Source organism: Ictalurus punctatus, chromosome 11, assembly GCF_001660625.3.
Source record: "Ictalurus punctatus breed USDA103 chromosome 11, Coco_2.0, whole genome shotgun sequence".
NCBI lineage: Eukaryota > Metazoa > Chordata > Actinopteri > Siluriformes > Ictaluridae > Ictalurus > Ictalurus punctatus.
In genome coordinates this window covers 13,075,983-13,088,057 of record NC_030426.2, presented here as the reverse complement: position 1 = coordinate 13,088,057, position 12,075 = coordinate 13,075,983, and the positions used below count along the sequence as shown (strand labels likewise).

General features: G+C 37.8%; 1 protein-coding gene across 1 annotated transcript; it reads right to left on the bottom strand.

Annotated features, from left to right (window-relative positions):
• Positions 1 to 218: 218 nt before the first annotated feature.
• Positions 219 to 5,295, bottom strand: trub2 (TruB pseudouridine (psi) synthase family member 2). Its single transcript, XM_017479441.2, has 8 exons — positions 5,017 to 5,295; positions 4,619 to 4,753; positions 4,453 to 4,527; positions 4,283 to 4,344; positions 3,719 to 3,800; positions 3,483 to 3,555; positions 3,208 to 3,344; positions 219 to 1,259 (listed from the first exon to the last, which is right to left on the bottom strand). Exons 1-8 carry the CDS (start codon positions 5,132 to 5,134, stop codon positions 889 to 891), a joined length of 1,053 nt encoding a protein of 350 aa, XP_017334930.1. The 5' UTR covers positions 5,135 to 5,295; the 3' UTR covers positions 219 to 888.
• Positions 5,296 to 12,075: the final 6,780 nt, after the last annotated feature.

Sequence of the window (12,075 nt, the reverse complement as noted above, 5' to 3'; positions counted from 1 at the left end):
GCACAGCGATGACATGAATAATCTATCAAGGATATATTATTTATACGCCTCTGAAACATATAGGCTATGACTCATATAATACCTCTATATTATTGAATTAATATGTATGTTGCTTTAAATATCATAGGGAACCCCCCCCCCCCCCCCCCCCAAAAAAAAAAAAACCCAATCATTTAAATATTTACTTAACAGGTCAAGAACCATCACAGGCCAAACACTTTGTCAACAAATGTCTTGTTTATCTTATTAATACAACATACATACAACAAGATGAAGTGACACAGGAAAAATTATCCATACATAATCCACAGGCAGGGAGCACAACTAAACAGGCCTACATTTAAATTGTAAGACAATTTTCTTGACATGACTGTATGCAGTTTGATGTTTTTATTCCCAGTATGATGTCAAAACATATCTTTAACTGCAGATAGACCATTCATTTGAATGGTGCAAGTATAAAGATACAACACAAGAAAAAATTAGTTTTTTTTCGTTAGGTACAAAAAACAAAACAAAACAAAAAAAACCTTTAATGGTCAGCATTTCACACATGAGGATGAATCAAATGAAAATTTTATTTATTTTGCTTTGGTTATTACAAATAGTGACAAAAGTGCAACATTCTTCAATATAATCTCCATTTCATTCTATGCAAGTGTTCCAGCTCTTCAGTTTCCTCTAGAAAAAAATATTCCAGTTCCTGTATTTATTTTTTTTAATGTTGCACTTTTAACGTTTTATGACTCACCCTCCTATTTAACAACACACAACAACAAATATGTTGAACAAATATCATTTAATAAATATCATTTAATAAATATGTCGGAAAATAAATCTCCACCATGGTATAACTGGGTTTTTATCCACCTTCAATATTAAGGGACATTAGAATTGCTTGGCGTCAACAGACGTTTCTGAAGGATTCAGTGATCCTGCTTTCTCTTGGTTAACAGACTCTAACTTACAAGTACTAGTCCTTGTTTGGGCTTGAGTCTGTGTGGTAGAATCTGACTGCTTGACAACTTTTCTGTAAGAGTCGTTCTTCCGGATTTTCCGGGTAGTACGGCGGAAGCTAGCAATGGCTGGTATAATGTCTTCAGTAGTCCAGTGGTGGCGAGTCAGGGCATCCTCCATTTTAAAAGGACCATCCCGTGTGCGACGCACCTTGGTGCAGACTGCATTAGTACGCAGTTCCAACCCCACCTCATGCACCAGTTTCCGAAGGTATCGCTGGGTTTCATTCACACACTGAACCTCTGAAGCATTTTAAAAACATACAACAACCTGTGGTAAGGATAAAGACTTACTGGCTTTACTAGATATCACTGGTAGGAAAATCACTTGCAGAGGATTCAAGGAAAGTCAAGTTAAAGAATACTTCAATCTAATTTCTATCTACTGCAAAATCTGTATCTATTGAGGAAAAAACTATCTTTTTCACTTAAAATTCTCTTCTGGCTGAAAAAGCAAAAAGTTATCCAATACCAACTGGGCCTGTGTGAAAATGTATTTGCCCCCATAGTTAATAATTCCCCAAACCTATGAAACTGCATTTATAATGGAGTACAGCTGGACTAGACGCAACCAGGTCTGATTACTGCAAACCCTGTTCAATCAAATAAACACTTAAATAGAAATTTTCAACATCATGAAGTTGGTTAAAAGGTCTTACCCAGTAACACACTATGCCAAAATTGAAAGAAATTCCAGAAATGATGAGGAAGAACGTGATTGAAATACATCAGTCTGGGAAGGGTTACAAAGGCTGTGGGACTCCCAAAGGCCACAGTGAGAGCCATTATCTCTGAATGGAAAAACTCAGCACAGTGGTGAATCTTACCAGAAGTGGAGGACCTTCCAAAATTCCTCCAAAAGCACAGGACTACACATCCAGGAAGTCACAGAAGAGCCAAGGACAACATCAAAGGACCTACCTCTTGCATCAATAAAGGTCACTGTTCATGACTCCACTATCAGAAAGACACTGGGCAAAAATGTCTTCCATGGAAGAGTGTTGAGGTGAAAACCACTGCTAACCCAGAAGAACATTAAGACTCGTCTGAATTTTGCCAAAACACAACTTGATAGGAGACCATTTGAGAGAATGTTTTGTGGGCTGATAAGTCAAAAGTGGAACTGTTTGGAAGACAGGGATCCTGTTAAATCTGGAGTAAACCAAACACCGAATTCCACAAAAAAAACATCATCATCATACCCACGGACAAGCATGGTGGCGGAAGTGTGATGGTGTGTGTGGGGATGCTTTGCTGCTTCAGAGCCTGGGCAGCTTATAATAATTGAGGAAAACATGTATTCTGCTCTCTACCAGAAAATCCTAAAGAAGAATGTCCGGTCTTCAGTCTGTAAGTGAATGACTGATCTCCAGTTATCTGAAGAGTTTGGTTGCAGTTATTGCTGCTAAAGGTGGCACAACAAGATTTAAAGTTTAAGGGAGCAAGTAGTTTTTCACATTGGTGATAGGTGTTGGAAAACTTTTTTTTTTTTTTTTGCTTCAACAAAAACTCGATTGTGTGTTTACTCAGATTGCCTTTGATTTATATTGTATTAGTTTGAAGATCTATTAACTATTTATTATGAGATATACACAAAAACAGAAGAAATCAGGATGGGGCAAATACTCTTTCAGAGAACTGTAGAAATGGGTCTCTTTCAGAGGAAAGAATTTGTTTGTGTGTTATACAGTAGGTACATAGATGGCACATAGATACCTCAAAAACAATGGGAACGCATAAGTGACCAGAATTATTTTTTTCCTCATATTGGTTCAGTGTCAATATACATAAAAAAATTTAATAAAATAAAAAAACACTACATAAGAACAGCTTTAGTAAGACATTCTCTCAGTCTGTCATGCTACTGCAGATGATATTGTTTTGAATTGGTATATATCAACATATTTATTAACAACTTTCCATAGATGGAGGAATTTGGAAACATGTCCAAATGATTGTACTAATCACCCATATACTACACAAGTGGCAGATTAAAAACTGCCATGTTTCCTTAAAGTATTAACCAATGAAGGAATTAGTGTCTATGAAGGTTTTTTAGTCATAGTCAGGTTATTTTAAAAATAACCAGTCAAGCCATCTTGCTAGGCAGCTACCAGGCACTGCAATCACTGAAGTGTGAACTGCTCAGAGATGGATGTGTGCTTAGATGTGTAACCAATAATATTCTTACCCAGTATGAACTGAGGTGGTTTATAGCTGAGACACCGTAAGCCAGTTAAAATGGGAGGACTTTTATCCTGTGGACGCAACAGCCCCTTCACTGCCAGCTCATAAGCCTCCTGAGTGCTCAGATCCATCTGAGAATACCTGAGTAAAACACAAAACGCAGACATTTATGAGAGAAACAATGCATGCACTGCATATTGCAAGTGCTGTGTTATCAGAAATTTAAAATGTAACATTTGCACAGCATCATTTGGCATTTTACTGATTATAGCGACTCACGTTATTAAAGCTTTCTGATTGGCTCCCTGGATCATTGCCAACACTCTCTCTAGCTTGTCATTTGTAACATGATCTAACATATGATACAGAAAGAAGTCAAATGTAGGATGCCAGCATGTATAGCTAAACTGTTTAGTAAACAACATTAGACCATTAAATATCAGATCTGTATTTCTTATGGTTTCATTTGTGTCTACTTAACTTTTTTCCAAGGAAGACAGAATAACAATTATTACCGAATGTGCTTCGCTCTATAACTCGTCCAGTGTGAGTGAAATCATCAGTGGACTTTCCAAACTCGCCTTCAAGTATGTATTCCTGCAATTAATACACCAAAACAAAACTCCTGTCTAAACTAGAAAAGTATTTAAAATATATGTTTACATGAAAATTTGAATACATTTATAATAGCTACTGGGCATTGTGAGCAGAATGCAAATTATACAATGACTATTCCATTTAAATTTCAAAATGAACCTAGATAAGGAATTCACAAAAAACAAAAACATTTTACATAGCTTTTCTGAAAGAATATTTAATGGAGTCAGACTTGAGACAGTGTCAACAGTTAAGAAATGGTACTGCTTGTATTGTTGTAGGCATGTTTGTAAGTGCAATTTACATGCATCTTTCTGACATCTTTGGAAAAACAAACTAGTGTTAATTATTAAAAAAAAAACCTCTGACAGTCTGTACCTTCTTTGCAAAAGGTTTTAAAAGCTTAATGAAACCTCCTTCATGGTTCACACCCTGAGTGTGAGATGAGACACACCTATACCATCACTAATATTAATGTTTACCCTGGTCACATGTGATCTGTATAGACTCTCCAAGGCAGTGTTTCCATTGCCCAGACCTAGAACTGTAAAACACAGATTTTAAACAAATTACAAGAAAATATCGATACATCATTATAGAATATTAAACCTACTTAATAACTTTTTTTCTTAAAAAAAAAAAATTATGTTACCTAATACTCCAGAGGAAAATGCATCCAATCGATGGCCAACTCCAACACGGATCTTATGAAACCTTGGTCCTGTCACTGGACAAAGAGGAAAGACAGAGAGGTTGGCTCTATTATATAGAACAGTATGGTTTAGATAAGATGTGAAGTGATGTGATTTGGGTCTGACCCAGAGGATGATCAGTCAGAGCAGGCAGACTGGACTTGGTGACAGTGAGCTGGTTGGAGCTGCTGCAGTCTCCACTCTGTAAAAGCTGAAACTGGACCATACAGCGTGGGGGAGGTGCAGGACAAGAATTAACCACTTCACATACAGCAAAAGGTAAAAGAATACAGTGGGGGGAAAGTGGGAGTGGGGGTGGGGGTGGGGCAGAAAGACAAGGGGGGGGGGGGACAAGGGGGGGGGGGCGAGGGGGGGGGGGGGGTTGACAGAGATAGATTAAATTATTTGATGTCGCAGGAATAACAATAAATAGCTGCTATTCGTATATTAATACAATCCCAGGTCTGCTATATGGCTGTAAATGTAACATGTAGATCAGAGTAACTGAACAGTAGTGCTCATACCTTTCAGAAGGTTTGTCTCTACCGTGTCCCTGACAAGTTTCCAGTGAACTCCTTGAGGTTTATACACAGCGAACAGACCATCTAGTTTACTGAAAAGGCGAGCAGCTGGCGTAGTCATTGCACTAGCTGTTTTTACAACATTAACTAACTACTCTTTGTTTACCAACCGAATGAAGTGAAACAAAAACTTCTAATCTTTTAAAACTCACGCAAATAGTAAAGTCTCTCTCTCTCTCTCTCTCTCTCTCTCTCTCTCTCACACACACACACACACACCACGATATGTGTTCCTTCTTCGGCGTTAAACAGTACTGCATTGGTGTGCTTCAGACTGCCCTCTACCGCTCGGAGGTGCACTGAGGTATAGGTAAGGAATAATTGACACACTTTGCGCTTTATTTTTCTAATAATTCAACGAGTAAGAGTCAATTATTCCGCTTATTCCGCAGTTACCACACCTCAAGACATTGTTCAAGTGGTTTAACTGAGGACATTTGTCAGGTTTTTGTCTTTAAAAAGCTCTTGTGTTGAAGAGAGAGAGAGAGAGAGAGAGAGAGAGAGAGAGAGAGAGAGAGAGAGAGAGAGAGAGAGAGATTGTTTTTCGTTTCATGCTGATATAAAATTAGAACAAAGAAATAAATATTGATATGCTTACTTGTTCACATGGTTTTTCGTTTTTATATTACTGTAGAAAATACAACAAATAAATAAATACTGATACTTGTTCACAGGTTTTTCTGTCCTCCTGAACAGCTGACCCACAACCCTGAAGGAAGGTGTTTTCTCAGTCTTGCTGGTGCTCCATGGTCAGAATAGCCAACTGAATGGCCAGTTGGATGTAAAGGTGCGGTCTTCTTCATCCCCCACAGCTGTCTGACATTGAGGGAACGTTTTCCCTTTGTGCTGATCCTGTTCAGAAGGACATGGCACTCCATAGCCATCATCCCCCTTCAGGTGAGATGGAATATCTGATGTATTCAAGGGGCTACAAAAATCCCAGCTTGTTTCCCAACAGCCGTGTCTCAGCACTTACACACAGGATTAAACTTATAAAAAGGATGAATAATTTTAGAGTAGGTCCACACTGCAGAAATGTGTCATATGTTTTGGTGTAAAGGACAGCCTGGTGATTTCTGATCCTCATCAGGGTTGTGGTGGGTCCTGAGCGTATCCCGGGAACAGTGGGTGCGGGTTGGGAGAATTTACCCCGGATGGGATTGCAGTCCATCACAGTACAGCCTGCACATACGCATTCACACTTACGGGCAATTTAATGTAGCCAGCTCTCTTAGGAACAAACATGAACATGAGCAGAACCTGCAAAACAACAACACACACACGGTACCCAAACTCAGGATCAAACCAGGGACCGTGGAAATGTGAGGCGGCAATGCTAACAACTACACCACTGTGCTGTCCATTACATGATTCTATCCCATCAATACAATATAATAGTTAATAAGCAAACACAAAGAAAACTAAATTAAGGTTTGCATTTTATAAATCAATTACCCTCACACACACACTCACATATGTTCTCACATATACTCACATATTTATAACATAGCTGTCAGATTTTTGTACTATAACATGTGTGTTATATATCTATCAACAAGAACTATGGTTGCATGCTAAACATAATGTCTGAGAGGTAAAAAAGAGGTAAAAAAAAAAAATTCAAAACTACCAAATGACCTCTCTGTCCGCATAGCTAGTTACGGCCATGCTGACAGGAGAGGGGGACGGGCACTGTCGGGTCCAATGTCATTGCTGGCCACAGACATGGCAAATCTGTCAGTTTGGTCTTTTGGCTTTCCTCAGGTGGTGACAGCTGAGCTGTGCTGCTCTGGAGAGTCCTCTCTCTTTCCTCATCCTTACTGTCTTCCATGTTGTCTTAGGCGTAACTTGACAGGAGTGGGGGAGGGTGTCAAGGCTGTCTCTCCCATAGCCTGCATGAAAGTGACTAGTGCTGACTAGGGGTGTTACAGTTATAAACCAGCCTAAAATAGAAATATAAACGGTTTCACTGTATCTTGGTAATAATTACACACAAGCTGGTGGCAAAATTTGAATGAAAAATTTATTACAGATTCTTTGTACAAAGGTGTCATTAGACATAGACCACTGTGCAAAGAAATGGTGTAGAGCAAAGATACCTTCAAAATAATGAAATTAAATGTTTCTACATTTTTTTTTGCAAAAAAAAAAATACTGTAAAGAGCAGTAAACAGTAGTAAATGAAACAAAATCAGTATTTGGTGTGACAAAAAAATAAAAAACAATTTGTAGTACAGTTTTATAAGGAAATGAGCTGTAAGTTTTATTGAGCATCTTACAGAACCAGCCACGGTTGTTCTGGAGACTTTGACTGTTGCACTTGCTTCTTATTTTTTCAGCAAAACCCAGGTTGTACTAAAAAAATAGGGTGCCTAAAACTTTTGCAAAGTACTGTACTTGTATAAATAAAAACAAAAAGTATAAAAAGTTACATAGTTAACACTTATAATAATACCAAGCAATCTTAAGTTGCAAATGCTCAAAAGTGTCACATTCAAAACTCACTGCAGTGACATAATTTAAAAGGTTACCTGCACACACACCTTTTATTATTATTATTATTATTATTATTATTATTATTATTATTATTATTATTATTTTAAAAACATGGACCACTAAGATAACATTAACCTATTGTATGTACATTGAGGCATATTCAATAACTATATCAGTATGTTCAGATTTTTATAGATTTTTTGTGATTATATGGTGACTTATTTGTGCATTGTTCAATATGGCAAATGTTCCTTCTTCTCCCTTACTATAAGCTCATCATCAAGTTGCCATAGTCTCAAGTTCACCCCTGAGAGCAATAGTCTCTGTTAGTCATGGAAATTTCCATGGTTTAAAATTGACCTAAGGGCTGGATAATTAATTAGTGGACATCTGTTGACATGACATCACTACCATTGTTCCACAATAAACCAGAGATGCACCTGAGAATCACAAATTGCGTGTGTTGGTTGAGAACCTGGGTAAATGAACTAGGGATTGCTTAAATAGTACTATATGAACAGAATATTATCTCGAGATAAAGCTGGAGAGCATACCTAACTTTATCTGAGCACAGGCATTTGTCATTGATCCAAGGCTGTATGTCACATTGAGACTGGAGGAGGTTGGTATCGTGCCACATTACGTTTTCTGGGCTGCTTCAAAGATAGTATTGCCACCTCAAAGAAGCAGGGTCCCTGTTTCAATCCTGAGCTCTGGTTACTGTCTGTGCAGAGTTGTGTATGTTCTCCCCACATTGCCGCTGGTGTGAATGTGTGTGTGCATGTTGCCCTATGATGGCCTAGCATCCCATCCATCACGATCCCCATCCATCCATCCAAGCAATAATTACAAGAATGAATGATTATTATTATTATTATTATTGTTGTTGTTGTTGGAAAGCATAGTGTAGTGTAGAAAAATGGTGTCTGGGAGAGTGACTCTGCCTACAGCTGGACATAGTTTTTTATTCCTTTCTCTCTCCTTCCTACCTCTGTTTTAATTAATTAGTTTTATGTGGATGATTTAAAGTCTTTTGTCATGTTTAATATTAAAGTCCTTATATGACGTCGGAACTTATCACACTTCATTGCCTTTCGACTTCATCCTGGTCAGGCTTTTGGTGGATCCAAAGACTATCCCAGGAAAACAGGGTTTAAGGAAAGAATACACCCTAGATGTAGCTCCAGTCCATCACTTATCACATTTTGCCTCAATATAGTGTATTGCCATGAAATAACTCCAGTGTACTCTTCTCTTTCTTTCTACCGTTGAAGAGCAGTGTAACTTGCATTCCCTTCTTCTTGTTATGGGACTTTGAGTGACTATCTGTCACTCGTTTGTATTCCAGCATATGTGTGGGGGAGAGCTCAGTAAGTAGTTGTTCTACAGGCATTTCACCTCTTCTAACCACCAGAGGTGGTATTTTGACACCTGGATACCTTCCTGCACATACATCTCGAGACCTTTAATACAAAGTCATATGGTGACTATGACTATGGTGGTGGTGGCCTGCATTTCCTTTGGAACCTTCTTGCTGAGCTCGGCTAGATTCTGAGTGATGGGGAATCCAGATCATTAAATGAAATTCACAGAACATGCGTAACGTAATGTTCTTGTCCTGTACCATTATTTCAGATATTTCAATTTTCTCCCATATTTCAGTGTCATATAAGCTACATTTGTAACAATCATAAGCCCTAGGATAAGAATACATTTGAGTTTTTTTGTCCCCTTAGTATGGTAGGCAGACAGTAAGTGATTTTTTTTTTGCAAAACAAAAAAATATTGCAAATACCAGCTTGCTTGATGCATTCTGGGTGGATCTTCTATGTGCAATGCACACACACGCATGCACACACACACACACACACGCACACACACACACACACACACATTCATAGAGAGACAGATCAGGGATCGAAAGAGAAAGAGACAGAGAGATCATATAAAGATGTGTAGGACAACAGGGCTCAGGTGTGCCATGTTAATAATCATCCCTCTAGCATGTCCCCAAATACCTCCTTCCAAGTGCAGATCCACACTAAACCACACCTTCACCTGCTATCTAACCTAATAAAGAAAAAACAACACATCAGTATATTGTATGCAAATAATTGTCATTAAAATTATACTTAAAATCTAATGTTGCATTTTATTAACCATATGCGACAATAAAAAAATTGAAAAGATGATTTCATTAAAAATATGAATTAAGACTTGATTTAGGTCAAGTGATATAGTTATAGTTATAGTTAGATATAGTTATGGCACTTATAGATAATATGAAATGCTCATGTTACAATATATTATATAATGTATTTTATAAATAGTATCTAAATAAGTACATTACAGTGCAGTGCATTGTAGCTTGTTTATGTTTGACCTTTTTGGATCTGGAGAAGCCGAGACTAGGTATAAAGTGTTTTAAGCTGTCCTAACATACACTGTGTTTATCAGGTACACATATCTAGTAGTATGCTTGGCCTTCTTTGACCTACTGTATGTAACTGAATTAATTTGCGTAAGCATGGATTCTTCACAATGCTGGATGTTACTTTGTTAACAAAGGAACAAAGAGGAAAAGTGTTAACAATCTCCAAATTTGGATTTGTTTGACCAGGTTACTTATGACTCCTCAATGGTCCAGTCTTGATGCTCTTGTATACACTTGAGACACATTTTCACTGAGAACATCAGCACCCACTACTGTCTTTAGCTGTTGTAGCCCATTCAAGACAAAGTCTGCACAGTAATGGTGAGTTCTCTAATAAAGAATGCAGGTTTACCTAAAGTCTGAGTTGAAAGAATTAGCAGCTCAAGACAAGCAGATTTTGAAGAAGAAGAAGCAAAGTGCGCAGAGTAGAGGTGTAAGTGCTATAGTAATTTTTTTTCTTTTTTCTTTTTATTTTTATGTGTTGGTGAGGTGTTCACGGAAGAGGTGGGTCTTTAGCTGTTTTTTTGAAGATGGTGAGAGATTCTGCGGTCCGGACTGAGGTTGGAAGTTCATTCCACCACTGGAACAGTTAGTTTGAATGTTCTTGAAAGGGACCTTGAGCCACGCTGAGTAGGTAGTACTAAGCGTCGGTTGTTCATTGATCCCAGTTTGCGTGAGGGAATGTAAGCCTTCAGGAGAGAGTTGAGGTAGGAGAGTGCTGTTCCAGACGAGGTCTTGTAGGTGAGCATCAAGGCCTTGAATTTGATGCGGGCGGCTACAGGAAGCTGACCTGGCAGACATATACCATACTCCTTATTGACCAAATTGTCTTTTTTTGGTATGTATGTTTAAAGTTAATGCACTTCATGGAGGTGCGACACAATCTGATGCTGTATCTGTAGCACATGCTTCTGAAACCCACTGCATGCTACACTACAAACATTGGGAAAGACATGATCAGGCTGGTGGTAGAACAGTTTTTTACAAGATGGATTAATTACGCATGGAAGATCTTTTGAGAATCAGGAAAATGCAGGCATGTGCAAACAAAAAGTACAACACAAAACTGCTATATGTAACAGTCACCTTTCAGTGGAAGGGACAATAAAGAGGACAAAACACCTCACCTCATAGCCAAAATGCTGGACAACGACTTATTGACTTTTTGTTATGTAATACTTGGTAAAAAAGTGTGTCCATGTTCTTCACCAGCAAACTATTTTGAAATATGTTATCACATTATGTTAGCTTCCACTGTTTAGCATATTCAATTATAGGTTTACAGGCAACCAAGTCATGGGCATGGGTGGAACACTGAGACTTTTACCTGCCCAATGGGCTAACTAATACATTTATAATTTGTCCATCCTAAAGTTCAGGTTGACTTTATCAAATTTGATTCAGGCAGTAGTGTTTTATGATGAGGAGATTTTTTATTTATTTATTATTTTTATTTATTCTTTAGTGAACATAGTCATAACATGCCAGAAATAAGTGCAGATTTTTACCTGTCATACTAATGTTTTCATCACTTGTTCAATGATTCTAGTCCTTGTAGTAATCTTTGCCAAATGCTCACTGTGAAAAACAGCAACAGTGCTGAGGTCCTTGAAAATAATCTGCAATAATTTATCTTTTGAAACCTTTTCATAACACTTTTAAAGTCTTTAGCAACTTCCAAGGTTCTCTAAAATATCTTTTGATTAAACAGTCATGTTGCTCATGTTCAAGATCAACCTAATTAAGAATTAAGCTTTGGAGAGCAGGTCAAACGCATGTCTGAACTGACGGGAACACTGGAGTCCAGTTACCTGGTGTACCTGTTACCAATCATTATGTGTAAAGGTATGATAATGTAATGTACAGGATGTGTTGTTTGTTAATTAGAATATTTATACTGACTTCGATAAACCTTTCTAGGAGAAGTTTTACTATTTATTGTGTGTGCTAGGATTATGTCTTTCAAGATAAGGCTTTCACGAATGTCTGTGTGTTTCCATGTGTTTTCTGTGAGAAGCATAATAACATGATTCAGAACACTATTTAGATGCCTGATTAGTGTATTCATATGG